The 19093-nt window shown below is 33.6% G+C and overlaps 1 protein-coding gene and 1 pseudogene across 1 annotated transcript in view; one reads left to right on the top strand and one right to left on the bottom strand.

Moving 5' to 3' along the window:
- esco1 (establishment of sister chromatid cohesion N-acetyltransferase 1) overlaps positions 1 to 19093 on the bottom strand; it is a 48307-nt gene that overhangs the window by 18801 nt on the left and 10413 nt on the right. The window contains 2 exon segments of the mRNA XM_056451243.1: positions 16990 to 17059; positions 17168 to 17343. Of these exon segments, the coding sequence (XP_056307218.1) occupies positions 16990 to 17059; positions 17168 to 17343 (246 nt within the window).
- On the top strand, positions 845 to 17577 carry LOC130218190 (DNA endonuclease RBBP8-like; annotated as a pseudogene).

The following is a 19093-nucleotide window of genomic DNA, read 5'->3' as shown; positions in this document are numbered from 1 at the left end:
AACAAAAAACACACAGAAATAATACCCAAATCATCCATACTTTTTAGTGATAATATAATAACAATATTTTTTATAATTGTATCAGAGGGTAACACTGACTATTTATATAGTGTTTTCGGATTTCATATTAATTTCAGCTAGAACTTTAGTTTAATAGTTTGGTTGAGTGTTTTAAGCTGTTTTCCCCACACAAACTATAATCAGATACAGTGTTTATTACAGTTTAATAGTAATGTTTACACTCAAAGTTACTGAAATATTACAGTTTTTCTCAGTGGCTTTGGTGCATTTCTCACTACACTATTTACATTTGCACATTAGTTAATGCATTTCTAAAAACAATTAGTACAAACTGCCAAACCTAGTTGATAACCTGCAAAAGCGTGTCACTTGCTCAAAATGAATAGCGCATTCCTCAAAAGCAAGTATTCATGTCAATAACAGTGTCAGTGTCATCAGGATGAAAAGTCCTGACACCATTGTTTATGAACAAGATAGTCAGATGGCTTGTCATGTTTTCATTATGACAGTTTACCCTGTTCATTTTTTCTAGTGCAAAAAAAGACAGACAGACAGACAGACAGACGGACGGACGGACGGACGGACGGACGGACGGACGGACGGACGGATAGATAGATAGATAGATAGATAGATAGATAGATAGATAGATAGATAGATAGATAGATAGATAGATAGATAGATAGATAGATAGATAGATAGATAAAAACTAACTAGCATAGACAGACAGAAAGTAGATTAGCAGTTTTTACAGTGTCCAGTAGATGTCAGTGTCACTCTTCTGACGAGCCTCAGCTGAACACCCATAATCCTCTGCGAGGCGCGCAATCCCAATATTTACATGCACAGATGTTGAACGTAACTTCATTTCTGGACGGGCTTCAGTTTAAAATACGTATTATTGTAGTCTCATACGCGGATATACGTTTGCCGCATGAAGTGCTTGTGTAAACGTCCAGGAGAAAGTCTGTCAGGCGTGAGAGGAGAGTGAACGTCAACTTTTTTAATGTGGTTGCTGAAAATGTACTAAAACAAGGATTGAATGAAACAGAGGGAAGATGAGCATCACTTCAGCAGATCTGAGTCCTGCTTCATCCTCAGAGCACAGAGAGAAACTGCAGGAACTGCTGACCGCTGTCCGAGACCTGCACGACACCGCAATGCAAGGTATATGACCTGTGGTGTAGCCTAGCTAAATTACATAACAACTAGTTATTTGCTGTAATTAAATCTGCTGAAAAAGGTAAATTAAGGAATTACTTTTAGTTTTAGGTAATTTACAGTTACTTATAATGTATATGCCTTCAGTGTTGGGTAAAGTTACTTTTGAAAGTACGTTAATGCGTTACAATTTTGAGTTACTCCCCCCAAAAAAGTAACGTATTGCGTTAATTATTGTGCCCTACGTTACTTTTTTTACTTACCTGGTTGAGACTTGATCTCTTTTGAACTTGCATTTAAAAATATATGTATATAGGAGCTGTGTAATTAACAACTGTATAACCTACACTTTCACTTCCTGACCCCAGAGCTATACATGCTGTATATTAGGGGTGCACAACATATAATTTTAGCATAGATATCGTAGTGTGCACAAACGCAATGGTAACATCACAGGATCTGCAATGTTGAGTTGTTATTATAGTTTTCCAGGAACCACAGTTGCAAAGTGTAACCATAATAGAGTTAAAACTTATCACTTGCATTTGTTTTTAAGGCCTGTGATGGTGTGAGCTTTTCAGGAGAGTTTAAAGCATTCACAAGAAATTTTAGAGTTTGTAACTTTAATAAAAGTTAAAGTTATAGTATTATTAACATGATGAAGACTATTTAGTGCTGTTTTACATGTTATTATTCAATTTCTGTAGGTGAATACTGTTAAGACTCTGGAGAAAATTGCACAGAAATTGTACATTAAAAATCATGAGAATACTTCCATTTAGGGTTGTGCGATTAATCGAAAACAAATCACAATTTGAAACGCTGCAATTAGTAAATCGCAAGAGGCTGCTATATGAAATATATATGTATTATTTAATTTCCCCCACTCAGAGCAAATGTGTCTTACTAGCCAATTGAGTGAGCACGATTGTGTTCTGCCCAATCAGAATTGTGCACCTGAACTGTGCGGAACGCCCACAATATAAAAAAAATAAATAAATAAAACAAACAGGAAATACGAGTGGGATAATGGCGTCTGCTGCTTCAAAAACATTAATAGACAAATTAATATAAAAAAACTGCATTTGTAATATGGGAATATTTTGGTTTCAGAATCACAGATACCGAACAAAAAAGGGTAATGTTTAAGAGCTGTCACAGAATTGTTGCCATGGCTTGCAGATTACTGAGCTGAAGATTGACTGCAAAATTAAATCGCAAATCAAATGGCAATAGTAGTATCTATCAAAAAAATCACAATTAGATATTTTCCCTAAATCGCACAGCCCTACTTCCATTGGAGAAAAGTAAGGCAAATTAATCTAGTGCGTGATTCAACGTTACTATATTCATTTAAATTCAGCCACTTATTTTATAAAAAGCTAATAATTAAACTAAAAAGTAACTCACATTTTTTAAAATAGTAACTAAAATATTATTACTTAATTTTTTTTAAGTAATGCATTAATTTACTTGTTACTTAGAGAATTAATATTATTACGGAACTTGCTTTACTTGTAATGTGTTACCCACAACACTGCTTGCCTTTAAGGGATAAATCACACAAAAATGAAAATGTACTCACTATTTGCTCTCCCTCAACTGATTATAATGCAAAATTGACTATAGTCTTATGAATATGTTATGAGTAAGTCTAAAATTAATTGCAATAAATCAGAAAACTCAGAGGCCATATAACATATATATTTTTTGGTGTAGGTATGTAATTTGCCAAACTTGTAAAGTGCTGGAAAAGTTTGCAACAGAAAAAGTGCTCAAAAAGTGCTTAAATTTGACTTTATAAATGGAGTAAAATCCATGTAAGAAATCAGTATTTAATGAAATAACCCTGATTTGTTATCAGACCTTTATAGAATATAAATACATTTTACTCAAACTCTAATCTAGTGACTCCAGAGAATTTTCAAGTGATATTTTTCCTCATAACATTTTGGACCTATAATAAGGTTTTTCCTATTTTATTTTTATTATTATGGATTCTGTTTTCTGATTTGAAAACTCCTATAATAAAAATAGATTGTCAAATAATTAAAGTGTTTGCCTTTTCACTGACAACACACGTTTCTCATTTTCAGAATTACAGGCAAAAATAGCTAAACTGAAGAAAGAGCGCTGTCTGTAAGTATAAGGGCTCATATACTGTAGATGCAAAATATTTTAAAATGTGTATAAATCAGTCTGAGAGTCATTAATGGATGAGTAATTGATTTGTGATGATCATTAAACACGCTGAAGCACTTTAAAAAGCTTTCCTTTGGTTTAAGTAATCTGTTATAATAAATATCACATATGATCTCTGAATGTATTAATAATATTAGTAATAATAATGCTTATAATGTGACTCTTCTCTCAGAGATGCTCAGAGATTGAGTGAATTTCACAGCAAGAATCAACATTTACGAGAGCAACAGAAGATCCAGCAGGAGAAGATCAGACAGCTGGAGGACAGGTGCTCACAAACATATCTATTAATCGTGTTTTTATGCGTTTATCCTGCATTTGTAGCTCAGTTTTATTTTGTTGTTTATTTTTAGGTTGCGTTCTGGGCCATGCGATCGCTGCACTGTGACAGGGAAGCAGATTAAAAAGACAAACACTGAGCTTGAAGATAATAATCAGAGAAATCTGTCTGTCATCTCTGAGCTTAGTGAGTATTTTTGGTGACTATTTCTTTTTCAGTGGTGGTATTAAAGCTTTTTTTATTGCACTGCGCTGTTTATAATGTAAATAGACGATTTACTTGCGTATATAGACGACTGTACTTATTTACTGCGCCCAGCTTAAATAAATGCACTCTAACATGCAAAAATAGGCACGGGACGATAACCGTTTTCAAGGTATACCACAGTTACTTGTGTATATAGACGACTGTACTTATTTACTGCGCCCAGCTTAAATAAATGCACTCTAACATGCAAAAATAGGCACGGGACGATAACCGTTTTCAAGGTATACCACAGTTACTTGTGTATATAGACGACTGTACTTATTTACTGCGCCCAGCTTAAATAAATGCACTTTAACATGCAAAAATAGGCACGGGACGATAACCGTTTTCAAGGTATACCACAGTTACTTGTGTATATAGACGACTGTACTTATTTACTGCGCCCAGCTTAAATAAATGCACTCTAACATGCAAAAATAGCACGGGACGATAACCGTTTTCAAGGTATACCACAGTTACTTGTGTATATAGACGACTGTACTTATTTACTGCGCCCAGCTTAAATAAATGCACTTTAACATGCAAAAATAGGCACGGGACGATAACCGTTTTCAAGGTATACCACAGTTACTTGTGTATATAGACGACTGTACTTATTTACTGCGCCCAGCTTAAATAAATGCACTCTAACATGCAAAAATAGGCACGGGACGATAACCGTTTTCAAGGTATACCACAGTTACTGTGTATGTAGACGACTGTACTTATTTACTGCGCCCAGCTTAAATAAATGCACTCTAACATGCAAAATAGGCACGGGACGATAACCGTTTTCAAGGTATACCACAGTTACTTGTGTATATAGACGACTGTACTTATTTACTGCGCCCAGCTTAAATAAATGCACTCTAACATGCAAAAATAGGCACGGGACGATAACCGTTTTTAAGGTATACCACAGTTTGAAAAGTCAAAGGGGGTTGGGGTTGTTTTTTATCCAGACATTTAAAAACGAACATATTTTAGAGCAGTAATCACAACACAGTGAAACCGTGATGTTTTATCCAAGGTTATCATAACGTCAGAATCATATACCGGCCCATGCCTACTGAAAAATATTCATCTTGCTGGTAACACTTTACTATAAGGTTCATCAGTTAACGCATTTACTAACATGAACTAATCATGAACAACACTTGCACAACATTTATTAATCATAATTGAACATTTACTAATGCATTATTAACATCCAAGTCCATGCTTGTTAACATTAGTTAATGCACCGTGAGTTAACATGAACTAACAACGAACAACTGTATTTTCAATAACTAACATGAACAAATACTGTAGGAAATGTACTGTTCATTGTTTGTTCATGTTAGTAAATGCATTAATTAACATTAACTAATGAACCTTATTGTAAAGTGTGACCATCTTGCTTTTAAAATAATACTTTTTGCGAGATCTGAAATGGTGAGAAATTGGAGCAAATGCTGTTTATTGTTAGATAAGTCGATACAAAGGGAAAACTGAAACCATTCGTAAATTACGATTAGTTCAAAATGAACTAGACTCCAATGAATGTTACAAGAAAAATCAAGGAGGCCATATAAAATAAATGTTTTTTGTTATTGTTTGCCTAGTTGTAATTATTTTGAGAGAATTGAAATTATTCAAAAAACATAATTAGCTATTATGGTGCAAAAAGTGAATACACCCTTATGAATATGTTATTAGAGAATTTAAAATAAATTATAATGAACAAGAAAAGTTAAAGAAGCCATGCAAAAGTTTATATATATGAAATGTCTGAAATGTAAATTGTGCACCTGGAAATTGTAATTTAGGTGGAAATTTTTGTAAGAATTGAGTGTTAAATTCATAAATAAATAAATAGTTTTTATATATGTTGTTTGACACTCATCTGTATCTACTAGGGTTGCATGATACGTTGGTGTCCATATCAATAGCTGTGTCTCATTTCAGACGCTGCATCCTCCAAAGCAGGGGTGGGCAAACTCGGTCCGGAGGGCCGGTGTCCTGCATAGTTTAGCTTCAACTCTAATCAAACACACCTGAACATGCTAATCAGTGTCTCCCAAGATCACTAATTATCTATTAGCAGGTGTGTTTGATCAGAGCTGGAGCTAAACTGTGCAGGACACCGGCCCTCCAGGACCGAGTTGCCCACCCCTGCTCCAAAGGATGCATTCGAAGTGCGCTGCATCATCGCGGCGCGACGAAGGCTGTCTCATTTCAAGGAAATTCGAAGGCTCCTTCAAATGCAGCCTCAAAATCCGTCCTTCGTTTCCCAGGTAATGAAGGACACAACCGGTTGGTCCTTCGTGGCCTCGAACGCCCCAAGATTCATTGCGTGCTGATAACGGCAGGACGTTTTTAAAAGAAAACTGGATGAAAAGAAAAATTGAAACAGAAAAAAACTGTATTTAAAAGAAAATTTATGAATTAAGTTTTATTTTACTTGGATATCTAAACACATTTTAAACAAAAAGAGTATGACATGTCTTACTGAAAAGTGATTTTATAGACAGTTTACATTTTGATGTGGACACGTATGGATCTAAGGAAATATATTTCCAGGATCTGTAAACCTTGTTTTGCCTTCAGATCGCTTAAAATAAGTTTTAAAATCACTTAAATAAAATCATTACAAATTTTATTACCGCAGCCGCTGTTATGGTTGCTAGGTGATGAGATCTGTCCTCTGTTGGCTAGATCGTCTCCTTTCAAAGTGCTTTGTTCCGCCTATGTGGACTTCGAAGGACTCACCTTTGAAGTCTGCATCCTTCGGTGGATGCAACCTCCAATTTACTATGACCTTTTATGTGAAGCTGCTTTGATACAATCTACATTGTAAAAACGCTATACAAATAAAGGTCAATTGAATTGAATTGAATTGAAATGAGACACAGCTAATATCAGCCAACCTAATTTTTAATGTTATCTTTATTGGTCCAATAACAAAATTAGGCTTTTATTTGTGCTATTTTTATGCTTTATTTTTGCTGTTTTTGCCTGGTTGTAAATTCTTCTAATCTGAAGTTAAAGTTTTAAAATAAAGTCAGTTGTTCACTGTAAGTGTTTGATTTTTCTTTTTACAATCATGCATAACAATTATAGATATAGATATTACTTGTTTGCTATTTTTAAAATAAAATATTGGCTATCTGCTTCCAAATCAAATGTACGTTATCAGTTATCAGGTCAAAAATTCCATACCGGTGCAGCTCTCACCTCTTCCAACCTAGCAGTATCAACCCAAAATCATCTGTCATGTGTGTGTGTTAGAGGCTGAGAGGAAAACTCTGACAGATGAAAACAGGAGACTGAGTCCTTGAACTGGAGCAACTCAGGAGGTCTGGGTGAGTCCTCAGAGTTGAAGAAAACATGATGAAATACTCTTAACTGAACACTGGTGACATCCATCATCATTTGACCGTCTGTTTTGAGTCTTTGTGTGTGTGTGTGTGTGTGTGTGTGTGTGTGTGTGTGTGTGTGTGTGTGTGTGTGTGTGTGTGTGTGTGTGTGTGTGTGTGTGTGTGTGTGTGTGTGTGTGTGTGTGTGTGTGTGTGTGTGTGTTGTTAGTTCTCCACAGAACGCGTCCTCTGAGCCAGAGGAGGGAATGATCCCAGACTCTCCTCTCCCGGCCGCTGTCTTTACCCGTTGCCAGCAAGATGAAACGGCGGAAAGAGCAGAACCACGTCCGATACGCTGAGGACACCGCTATCACTCTCACACCCCGGTTAGTCACCTCCAATGTGTTTAAAATGCCCAAATGTTTGTTAATATTATGTGTGATTAGAGCTGAGCGATATGACTAAAATCTCATGTCACAATAGAAGTCATCTCACATCCTCATGATAATTATTTATATCGCAATGTAGTGCCATTTCTGTAAATTCAGTCAATTAATAGTTTATATACACTGACCACATGTAAAGGGATATTACTTTTTAACATTTTAAAATATATACTCAGAAATATACTCATTCATATGTGATTATATTTCTCACTTTATTTCCCACTTCAGTGCAAAAGTTTGACTAAAAAGGTAGAAATTTAAAAAATATGTATAAAACATCTTGAAATAGATCCTAATGATTGATTCATAAATGTTTTTATTCCAAATTAGACAGAAACTTTCATGCATAATTAAAATATAATAACAAATAAAATATGATAATAATAATGTACAATAAAAAATAGATTTTAAATAGATTTTTAGGATTAAAATACAATAATAAAAATAAGTATATATTGTTATTATGCTGTCAAATGATTAATCGGGATTATTGAATCCAAATTAAAAGATTGTATTTGCATGATATATGTTTATACTGTATATTTATTATGTATATGTGTGTGTACATATATAAAATACAAGCTTCATAAAATATTCAATATTTCAAATATATACATGCATGTTATGTGAATACAAGCTTCTATTTGGGATCCAATTAATCATAATATATAGCACTAATATATTAATTTAATAATTAGATTTTAGTTGTTTTTAAATTTATAAATAATAATATGTACATTACAATGTTGTAATAATTTATTTTGATATAATTTACAGAACCCAGGCAAAAGAGAGCCATCTGTGGCTTTCGGCTGTAATGGCAAGGGTGTGCTGGTTGCTGAGACGTGTGAAATGGATGGGACTTTATTGCAGGTATTTTATGGAAAGTAATATACAAGTGTGTATTTGTGGTGTGGGTTGCGCGTGCGTGTGCGTGTGCGTGTGCTTAATGGAATTCACCTTAAATCAAACTTGTATACGCAATAACATTTTTAAAATTTTTGTCCAATTCTTCTTTTTGAATTGACATTGCATCGTTTATTTTAGAGCCTAATAACAAGAGACATTTCAGGATTGTGGTTCCTGAGACCTGCCATCCAGACGTCTATCCAGAAGAGGTTTGGTCTTATCTTAAACCTACATATACCCAAAATTCCCTTCCTGGTTTCAATTTAGATTTGCAGGTTAATATGACAAAAACAAATAGTAACCTCGTAAACCATCTATATACAGTTGAAGTCAGAATTATTAGCCCCCCTGAATTATTAGCCACCCTGTTTATTACTTTCCCCAATTTCTGTTTAACAGAGAGAAGATTATTTCAACACATTTCTAATCATAATAGTTTTAATAACTCATTTCTAATAACTGATTTAGTTTATTTTTGCCATGATAACAGTAAATAATATTTAACTTAATATTTTTCTAGACACTTCTATACAGCTTAAAGTGACATTTAAAGGCTTAACTAGGTTAATTAGGTTAACTAGGCAGGTTAGGGTAATTAGACAAGTCATTGTATGACAGTGGTTTGTTCTGTAGACTATTGAAAAAAAAGTCTAGCTTTAAAGGGGCTAATAATATTGACCTTAAAATGGTTTTTAAAAATTAAAAAACTGCTTTTATTCTAGCCGAAATAAAACAAATAAGACTTTCTCCAGAAGAAAAAATATTATCAGACATACTGTGACAATTTCCTTGCCTTGTTAAACATAATTTGGGAAATATTTAAAAAAAGAAAAAAATTAAAGGGGGCTAATAATTGTCATAATAATCGACTGTATATCCATAACAGCAGAAGTGTGTGTTTACATGTCCAGTGTGTTTTTCCTCCAGCTCGATGACAACGATGATCATGATGAACATGAACAAAACCAACAACCTGAGATACGTGACGGCACAAACAGGTAATGAAGCACTTTTAAATCCAATACTAACTTTTTAAATAATTAACAGTGAGATCTGAAACATAATTAAAGGGACATTTCACCATAAAATGAACATATCCTCACAATTTGCTCACCCTCAAAGTGATTTATGTTTTACCATCTGTTAAACACAAAACAAGATATGTGTGTTTAATATCTTTAATGTCTGTGCATTTTACTTTACACTCGGATAATACACACTTAAAAAAGAACAAACAAACAAAACTTCTCACCATTTTACATCAATATTCAATATTTATGACCTCTCTTCTTTACTCATGAATCGACACATTTCCAACTCCACCACGGTTTAGGAACAATTTAATTCAATTCATCTTTATTTCTATAGCGCTTTCTATAATTACAATGTGGATTGTGTCAAAGCAGCTTAACATAGAAGTTCTAGTAATTTAAACAGTGTCAGTCCAAAATTCAGAGTTGAAGTTCAGTTCCGTTCAGTGTGGTTTAATTTACACTGCCGAAAGTTCAAACACTGAAGAGCAAATCCATCGATGTACAGCTCCACAAATTCCAAACAAAGCAGGCCATTGGCAACAGTGGTGAGGAACAAAACTTCACCAATTGGTGAAAGTGAAGGAAGAAAACCTCGAGAGAAACCAGACTCAGTTGGGCACGACCATTTCTCCTCTGGCCAAACTTCTAGTGCAGAGCTGCAGTCTAGGCACTGGGGCTGGAGAATGCTGGACGCCCATCGTGGAGAAGCTGCAGGTGTGAGTAGGTCACCAGTGGGTGTACAGGCTGGCCCACAGGATCAGTGGCAGAGACTCGTCTGTCACTTGGACTTTCAGGAATCAGTCTCATGCTCTCCACTCCTCCATGACCACCACAGCATCTGCTCAGGATACGGCCTGGTCCAGGATTATGGAGACCTCTGTTCATTGTGTATTTACACAAGAGATATTAAGTTCAAGTTCATTTATTTATATTATATTATATTTAAGTGCTGTACATAAGACAAGGTAAAAATAAAAAGACAGAAAATAAAAACATAGAAATAAGGCAGGAGGAACGTCTGAAAATATGTAAAAATGTAGCAGTAGAAAGAACTATTAAAATAATCTTAAAAAGCCAAGCTAAAAAGGTACATTTTAAGAAGTTAATAATAGATAATGATAAGAGCCATTCTAATCTCAAGGGGCAAGGTGTTCCACAACTGAGGACCCGTCACAGAGAAAGCTCTGTCCCCTCTACGTTTCAGTCTGGACTGAGGAACTAAAAGAAGATTCTGATCACTTGACCGAAGAGATCTCACGGGTGTGTAAAAATGAAACTTTGAGAGATAGGATGGGGCTAGATTATGGAGGGATTTATATACCAGGGAAAGCACTTTAAAATCAATTCTGAATTGGACAGACAGCCAATGAAGGCCTCTTAGAAGAGGGGTAATGTGGTCATATTTTCTGCTATAACAAATAAATCTAGCAGCAGGCATTTTGGAGCAACTAAAGGCGAGAAATTTGGTATTTTTGACATGCCACAGTAAGGTGCATTGCAGTAGTCTAACCATGATGTAATAAAATCGTGGACAGCCATCTCTAGAGTGGTGGGAATTTAAGAAGTGTTTAACTTTAGACAGCAAACGTCGTTGATAAAAACTGGAGCCAATATCCGAACTGATCTGTTTGTCTAGTTTCAATGATTCATCAAGATGACACCCAGATTGTCGACACGGGGGGGATCTGAAGTCAGATAAGCAGCCCAGATCTAGGCAAGAGGCCTGAGCGTTATCAGTAGGGCTGAAGACAATCCCCTCTGTTTGGTCCTCATTTAATGATAAAAATGGTGGGATAGCCAAATTTTGATCTCATCTAAGCACCTTAGTAAGGTACTAAGAGCGAGAGGGTCCTTCCTCTTAATAGATAAGTAAATCTGGTGTCCATCAGCATAGACATGGAAAGACCCCCATGGCTTCTTAGAATGGCCCTTAGCGGAAGCATATATAATGAAAAAAGTGAGGGAGCTAAGACTGAGCCTTGAAGGAGGCCACAAGTGAGATCCGCAAATGAGGATGAGGAAGTTACCTAATTTACTGAAAATATTAAATATCAATGCAAAAAAGAAGTGGCTTTAAATGAAAATAGCAGTTATATAAACAAACATGTAAAGCATAGGAGTGTTTCTAACTAAATGTCTGGTGCATTAAGACAGGAGGAGTGTGTCCTACATGTGGCTGTCTAGCCCACTCACCTGCAATCAAGCATATTCGTGCATCATGCCTGTTATGTGATGCGTATGTGAACAATTTGAAAGGTCCCCCAAACTCCCTCAAGATCTTGTATTTATCTCACAAAACAAGATGGTACTAAGAACACTGGAAAAAACTTCCATAGTAGGAACAAAAGATACTGTGGAAGTCTATTTTTTCGAGTATCAAGTTTTTCGAGTATTTATTTTGAGTATTTTTTCGAGTTTCAACAGAAAGAAAACTCAAACAGATTAGGAACAAATGGAGGATGAGCAAATAATAACAGAATTTCCATTTTTGGGTTAACTATCCTTTTAATGCTTAGTATATTACTGATTGTATTTTTCATCCACACCTCCTCCAGCCTCACTGCAGTCCAGAATGATTGATTCTCCATTAATTTTGCGCTGCCATCCACTGGCCTCACAAGAGCATCTGTCATCCAAAGAGGATGTTTTACGCCACACCTGCGAATAGCAGCATGTGTGTTTTAACGAAAGGGAAGAGAAAACATTCGAATGGTGCAAAAAAAGATCGGGGATTTCTGATTGCAGTCTGGATCCTGATGAGACTGATATCAAAGGAATGATATTTGCTTCCACTCCAGCTGATGGTCGATTAAAGAGCAAGAATAAGGAAGAATGAGTCAGACTGAAGCCACGCAGGTGACCATCTGATTTACTCATACCGTATCTAGGCCCAGATGGAATCTGCATGCACAAAAGTCTGCAGATTTCCGCGGATTTTTTTCAGCACATGTTGAGACTATTTATTTACTTATAAGTATGTGTGTATATATATAATATATATATATAATATATATATATATATATATATATATAATATATATATATATATATATTATATATATATATATATATATATATATATATATATATATATATATACATATATATACATATACACTATATATATACAAATATACATATATACACACACACACAATTGAAGCCAGAATTATTAGCCCTTCTGAATTATTAGGCCCCCTGTATTTTTCCCTCACATTTGTTAAACATGTTTAAACATAACACATTTCTAAACATATAGTTTAAAAAGCATTTCTTAAATACTGATTACTTTTATCTTTGCATGATGACAGCAACATAATATTTTTTACAATATATTCTAGATATTTTTCAAGATACTAGGATTTGATTTATTTATTTTTAACAGAAATATCATATATAAAAGATCTTTAACCTAAAAATACATTTCAACATGGTCGAAATAGGGCTGGATAAGCACAAGCTTATTATTTTCCCACCCTATTACACATACATCATTCGTCAATTACTTAAACTTATTTTTTCTTTTACTTATCTCTTCTTTTTACATGAGACATATGAGCTTTACATGAGACATATTTTATCCTTTGGTATCATTTGGGAAATATTTGAAAAAGAAAAGAAATTCACTGGAGGGCTAATAATTCTGACTTCAACTGTATATTCAGTTTTAATAATAATTTAAGTAGTATTGTTGAGTTATATATATATAATTTATTTACAATACTGTTTGTAAAGTGACATTTTCTGTCCTTTAGTAGATATATTAAATTTAAAAACATGCTTTGTTTACCAAGTTAAAAGGTCATTATTTTTTTATTTGTGTTACTGTGCTGAGTTACAGTTCTCAGCACATATGAGTACACCCTTCATAAATCACTTATTTTAATTAATATTGTCTACAGGATGTTTTACAAAGTTATATTTGTGCATATACAGTTGAAGTCAGAATTATCAGCTCCCCTTTGAATTTTTTTGCTTTTTTAAATATTTCCCAAATGTTTTTAACAGAGCAAGGAAATTTTCACAGTATGTCTGATAATGTTTTTTCTTCTGGAGAAAGTCTTATTTGTTTTATTTCAGCTAGTATAAAAGCAGTTTTTTAAAAGCCATTTTAAGGTCAATATTATTAGCCCCCTTAAGCTATATTTTTTTCAAAGGTCTACAGAACAAACCATCATTATACAATAACTTGCCTAATTACTCTAACCTGCCTAGTTAACCTAATTAACCTAGTTAAAGCTACGGTCACACCGGGCTTTGTGTGTGCGAAATTCTGTCGTGCGGCGCTGCGAAAAGGGGCGGGATTAAACAAGCTTATTAGACATTTAAAAAGCGAGCAATTGCTCCATGTTTTACATTTTTGCCCAGAGAAGTCCTGTTTTGATCCTCGATTGGTCTCACGCAGTCAAATGATGCGATTTTGCAGGTCAGAGTTCACCAAGCTTGAACTTTGCACCGCAGCAACCTGCGAACTCGACGCATGACCCCGCGTTTCCGGTCTGACGCATTCGCGTGCGTATGAATGGAAGTCTATGGAAGGAAAAGTCAAGTGTGACCGCACCTTAAGTCTTTAAATGTCACTTTAAGCCAGGGGTGTCAAACTCCTGAAGGGCCGCAGCCCTACACAGTTAGTTCCAACCCTGCTTCAACACACTTGCCTGTAGGTTTTAAACAAGCCTGAAGGACTTAATTAGTCAGATCAGGTGTGTTTAATTAGAGTTGGACTAAACTGTGCAGAGCTGCGGTCCTGCAGGAACTGAGTTTGACACCCCTGCTTTAAGCTGTATAGAAGTGTCTTAAAAATATCTAGTCAAATATTATTTACTGTCATCATGGCAAAGATAACATAAATCAGTTATTAGAGATGAGTATTAAAATTATTATGTTTAGAAATGTGTTGAAAATAATCTTTTCTCCGTTAAACAGAAATTGGGGAAACAAATAAACAGGGGCTAATGATTCTGACTTTAACTGTACATTTATCTCTATTATTCTTTATAGGATTCAAAAGAAATGTTTGGACGGACACACACCTCGAAAAGTGCTGCTAAGAACCAAAACACACCTTTTCCATATGGTAATGCTAACTCATTATAAACCACTTCTAAAAAAGGGTGGAATATTTATTATCTATGAAAATATAATAACGGTATGTATGTGCAAACTGACATTACTGAGTGTCACTCCATTTGCGAACAAACACAAAACCAAATATATTGATTTCATTTTATTTGACATAGATAGACATAGTTGTCATAGATAGTCATTTGCTTCATTTCTAATGAATCAGCTGTTTTGAATGAATCATTTGAATAAACAGTTCAATCTATCACTCAGTAACACGAGGATTTATCTACTGGGGGTTCGATGTCGTATTTATCATCTAAACACACCAAAATCAGCTACATTACACTCTGGACAATGAATTGTTTAATTAATATTAATAATTGTCAATACCGCACATCTCTATTTCAATGATTGTGTATCTTGCATAGTTAAGGTCAACCATTGTATTATTTGTGGTTATTTAATCTTTTTGGAGCACAGATCAGAGCTGGAGTGTTGATCCAGGAGCTGATCTCGGTCAGTACGATACAGAGAGCTCTCCTCAACCAGAGGTACTGATGACTGATCCTCAAACAGCCACACTTTCACTACTGTTTAGAAATACTTTTGTTGAGATTTTAAATAAATAATAATATTTTTAGTAGGGCTGCACAGTATTAATGTATCATTATATCATATTGTTAAACGTATCACAGACATGTTATAAATGACATTTATTTATGCATTGGTGGTTTATCTAAATTTGACCACTCAGATGGAGCCTTACTATCTTTATCCCCACCTCCCCAGTAGTTGCTGTTCTACTATTGGCTGAAGCAACCCAAAGGTGAATCCAGAACTAAAAAGAAATACTTATGAATCAAGACTAGAGGGGAAAATGACAACAGCCAATCAGAGTTAGGATATCTGCTGAGCTTTCCACTCATTTTAAAGACTTTTTAGATGTTTGACACAGTATTTTTTTTAGTCTGAATTAAAAATAATTGATCTGAAATGTATATTTTAGCTGTTTGTTTTAACATTGTTACATAAATACATGATTTAAAAATATAGTTAATAAAAACAGCACTCTTCTAGGGAAATGTTATATCATAAGAAATTCTGTTTTTGCAATACAAAATCGCATATCACATATTTTCCCAGTATCATGCAGCCCTAGCATTAATAATGATATTACTATTAAACTTTCTATTACATTTAAAATCAGAATTATTTTACAAAATATTAAAGATTTTTTTCTCTTTTTTTAATATTTCCCAAAGAATGTTTAACAGAGCAAGGAAATTTTCACAGTATGTCTGATAATATTTTTCTTCCGGAGAAAGTCTTATTGTTTTATTTCAGCTAGAATAAAATCAGTTTTTAATTTTTTAAACACCATTTTAAGGTCAAAATTATTAGCCCCTTTAAGCTATATTTTTAAATTGTCTACAGAACACACCATGATTATACAGTAACTTGCCTAATTACTCTAACCTGCCTAGTTAACCTAATTAACCTAGTTAAGCCTTTAAATGTCACTTTAAGCTGTATAGAAGTGTCTTGAACAATATCTAGTCAAATATTATTCACTGTCATCATGGCAAAGATAAAATAAATCAGTTATTAGAAATGAGTTATTAAAACTATTATGTTTAGAAATGAGTTGAAAAAAATCTGCTCTCCGTTAAACAGAAAATGGGGGAAAAATAATCGCGGACTAATAATTTAGGCATTCTGGGATACGGATTATGGTTATGGACATGTTTGATAGGATGGGTAGATTTAAGGGTGGGTCAAAATGCAAGGAATGGGTCAACAATGTAATTATAAATAATTACAGAAAATGTATCAATTACAGGAAATTAGTAGATGTAAATACATGCAGATAACATTTTAAATATAAGTACATTATAAAAACATGCATGCGCATAATAAATGCATTGTAACTGATTAATTTAATTGGAAGTACATCGTAATTAAGGCCACTTAATATAATATGTTTGATCAAAGCTTTACATAGTTTGCACAAAAATATGGGAAGATATTTGATATAATTATAATTTTTTTTATAATATTATAAGTATTTCTAAAGGGTCATGTGACACTGGAATAACTATAAATGAAAACAGCTATTTTAAACTAGTAATATTTCACAATATTACTGATTTACTGTACTTTTAATGAAATAAATGCAGCTTCAGTGAGGGTAAGAGGTCTTTAACACTAGTGTGTAGTATACTGAAAGGTTATTCTGTATGTTAAAGAGGTAAAAAAAAAAAATACAGAAATAAAATTGAATTTTTTACCAAATAGCATCAGGCCAGAACAGATTTGGAGACGCTGGACACCGACTGCACCTTTGTGAGCCACAGTCTGCTGTTGAGAGGACAGAAGACAACGAGACAGTCTCAAACCACCGGTACAACATCAACAATCCACTCTTGATTGGTTACTTCAGATTAATGCCTCGTTCACTGTATCTACACATGACTTGATCAACAGGATCGGGCAGAAGGCAAATGACAGCCTTGCTGACATCTTCGATAAGACGGGATATGGAGAATATGAGTCTTGTCCACAGGATGAAAGCACTGATCCCAAACAGGAGAGTGTATATGAGGAGGAGAGAGAAGAAGAGGATCATGAAGAAGAGCCAGAGGCTGCAGGTAAAGACATCATTTACTAACTTTATTTCTTTTATTTACTTCTTCTTTTTGTTTTGTTAAATGACAACACTGTTTGCCTTTTTTGACTCACCGATGACCACAGCACCTGTTTTTTTTTTTTTACCTTTTTTTAACAAACTCTGTGATTATCCAGTGGTTTTTCGCCGGCCGGCAGACTGGAAACCAGTGGTGTCTGATAGTGATAAATCCAGCAGGTGAGTATAATACAGTCATTTATTGGTAGGATATTATTTATAAAGTTATCATTTATAACGTGTAACACTTATCATATTATTGATATTTATAACATTTGTAATATTATTAATATTTATTCGCGTTCTTAATGAGCTGCTTCAAAAATATGTACGTTTTACCTCTGTATAAAATCATTTGAGCTTGAAACTTACAATTATATTTATTTTATTATCATTTATATCTTTTATATCTTTCTATTTTCCAAGTTTTAGTTCTTTTCTCATTTTTGTCTTTTTGTTTGTTTTTTTTAACTATGTAGCTTTTTTAATTGACACTTTTTCATTTTAGTTTTACATAGTTTACACTTACAAATAAAATGAGAAAGGTTGCATTCACAATTTGTGAAAAAAAGCAGGTTTTTTAATATATAACTTTTTAATATATTATTATTATTATTATTATTTTTATTCATTATTATTATTTTTATTATTATTTTTTTTTTCATTATTATTATTATTTATTATATTATTATTATTATTATTATTATTATTATTATTATTATTATTAGTGCTGGGCAAAGATAAGTCACATCCAAAATAAAGGTTTGTTATGACAAAATATATGTGTGTTTATTATATATATTTATACATATATGTAATACACATACAGTACATAGAAACAAAACAGGAAAACATAATTGTACACTAAAAAAGTATATAAATAAAAGATAAAATACCACATAAAAATAAACGCACAAGATAACATAAAAAAAACAAACAAAAGAATAACTAAATAAATTGTACAAAGAAAAGAAAGAGAAAAAAAGGCAATTAAGATTTTGGTGTCTATTTTTTTATAAAAGGGCTCCAGACTGTCTGGAACTGTTCTGGCTTTTGTGTTGTTGTGAACTGAATCTTTTTCATTCTAAGAGCATGTAAGATCAAAATCCCATTAAAGTTGCAAAGGCTACACTATAGGCCTGTATTGAATTTAAGTCAACATGTTCTGGCAGGATTCCAAACAGTGCTAATAAGGGGTTTGGGTCTATTGATGATGAAAAAACAGCAGAAAAACACCTGAAGACTTTCCCCCAAAATTCAGACAAGACAATAATACAAACCAATTTTGTTACACATTCAAATTTATATATAATTTGTATCATATAGATGTACATTTTATACCTAAATATAAATAAATATTTTCTCAAATATATATGCATGTGTGTATTGTGTGTATGTGTGTGTGTGTGTATGTGTGTATGTATGTATGTATACATACAGTTGAAGTCAGAATTATTAGCCCCCTGAATTATTAGCCCCTCTGTTTATTTTTCCCCCATTTTCTGTTTAACAAGAGAGAAGATTTTTTTCAACACATTTCTAATCATAATAGTTTTAATAACTCATTTCTAATAACTGATTTATTTTATATTTTCCATGATGAGAGTAAATAATATTTGACTAGATATTTATGGCAATCAAGACACTTCTATACAGCTTAAAGTGGTTAATTAGGTTAACTAGGCAGGTTAGGGTAATTAGGCAAGTTA

This window comes from Danio aesculapii, chromosome 24, assembly GCF_903798145.1.
Source record: "Danio aesculapii chromosome 24, fDanAes4.1, whole genome shotgun sequence".
Lineage (NCBI taxonomy): Eukaryota > Metazoa > Chordata > Actinopteri > Cypriniformes > Danionidae > Danio > Danio aesculapii.
The sequence above is the reverse complement of the archived record's forward strand: the minus strand, read 5'-3'. Positions and strand labels throughout refer to the sequence as shown.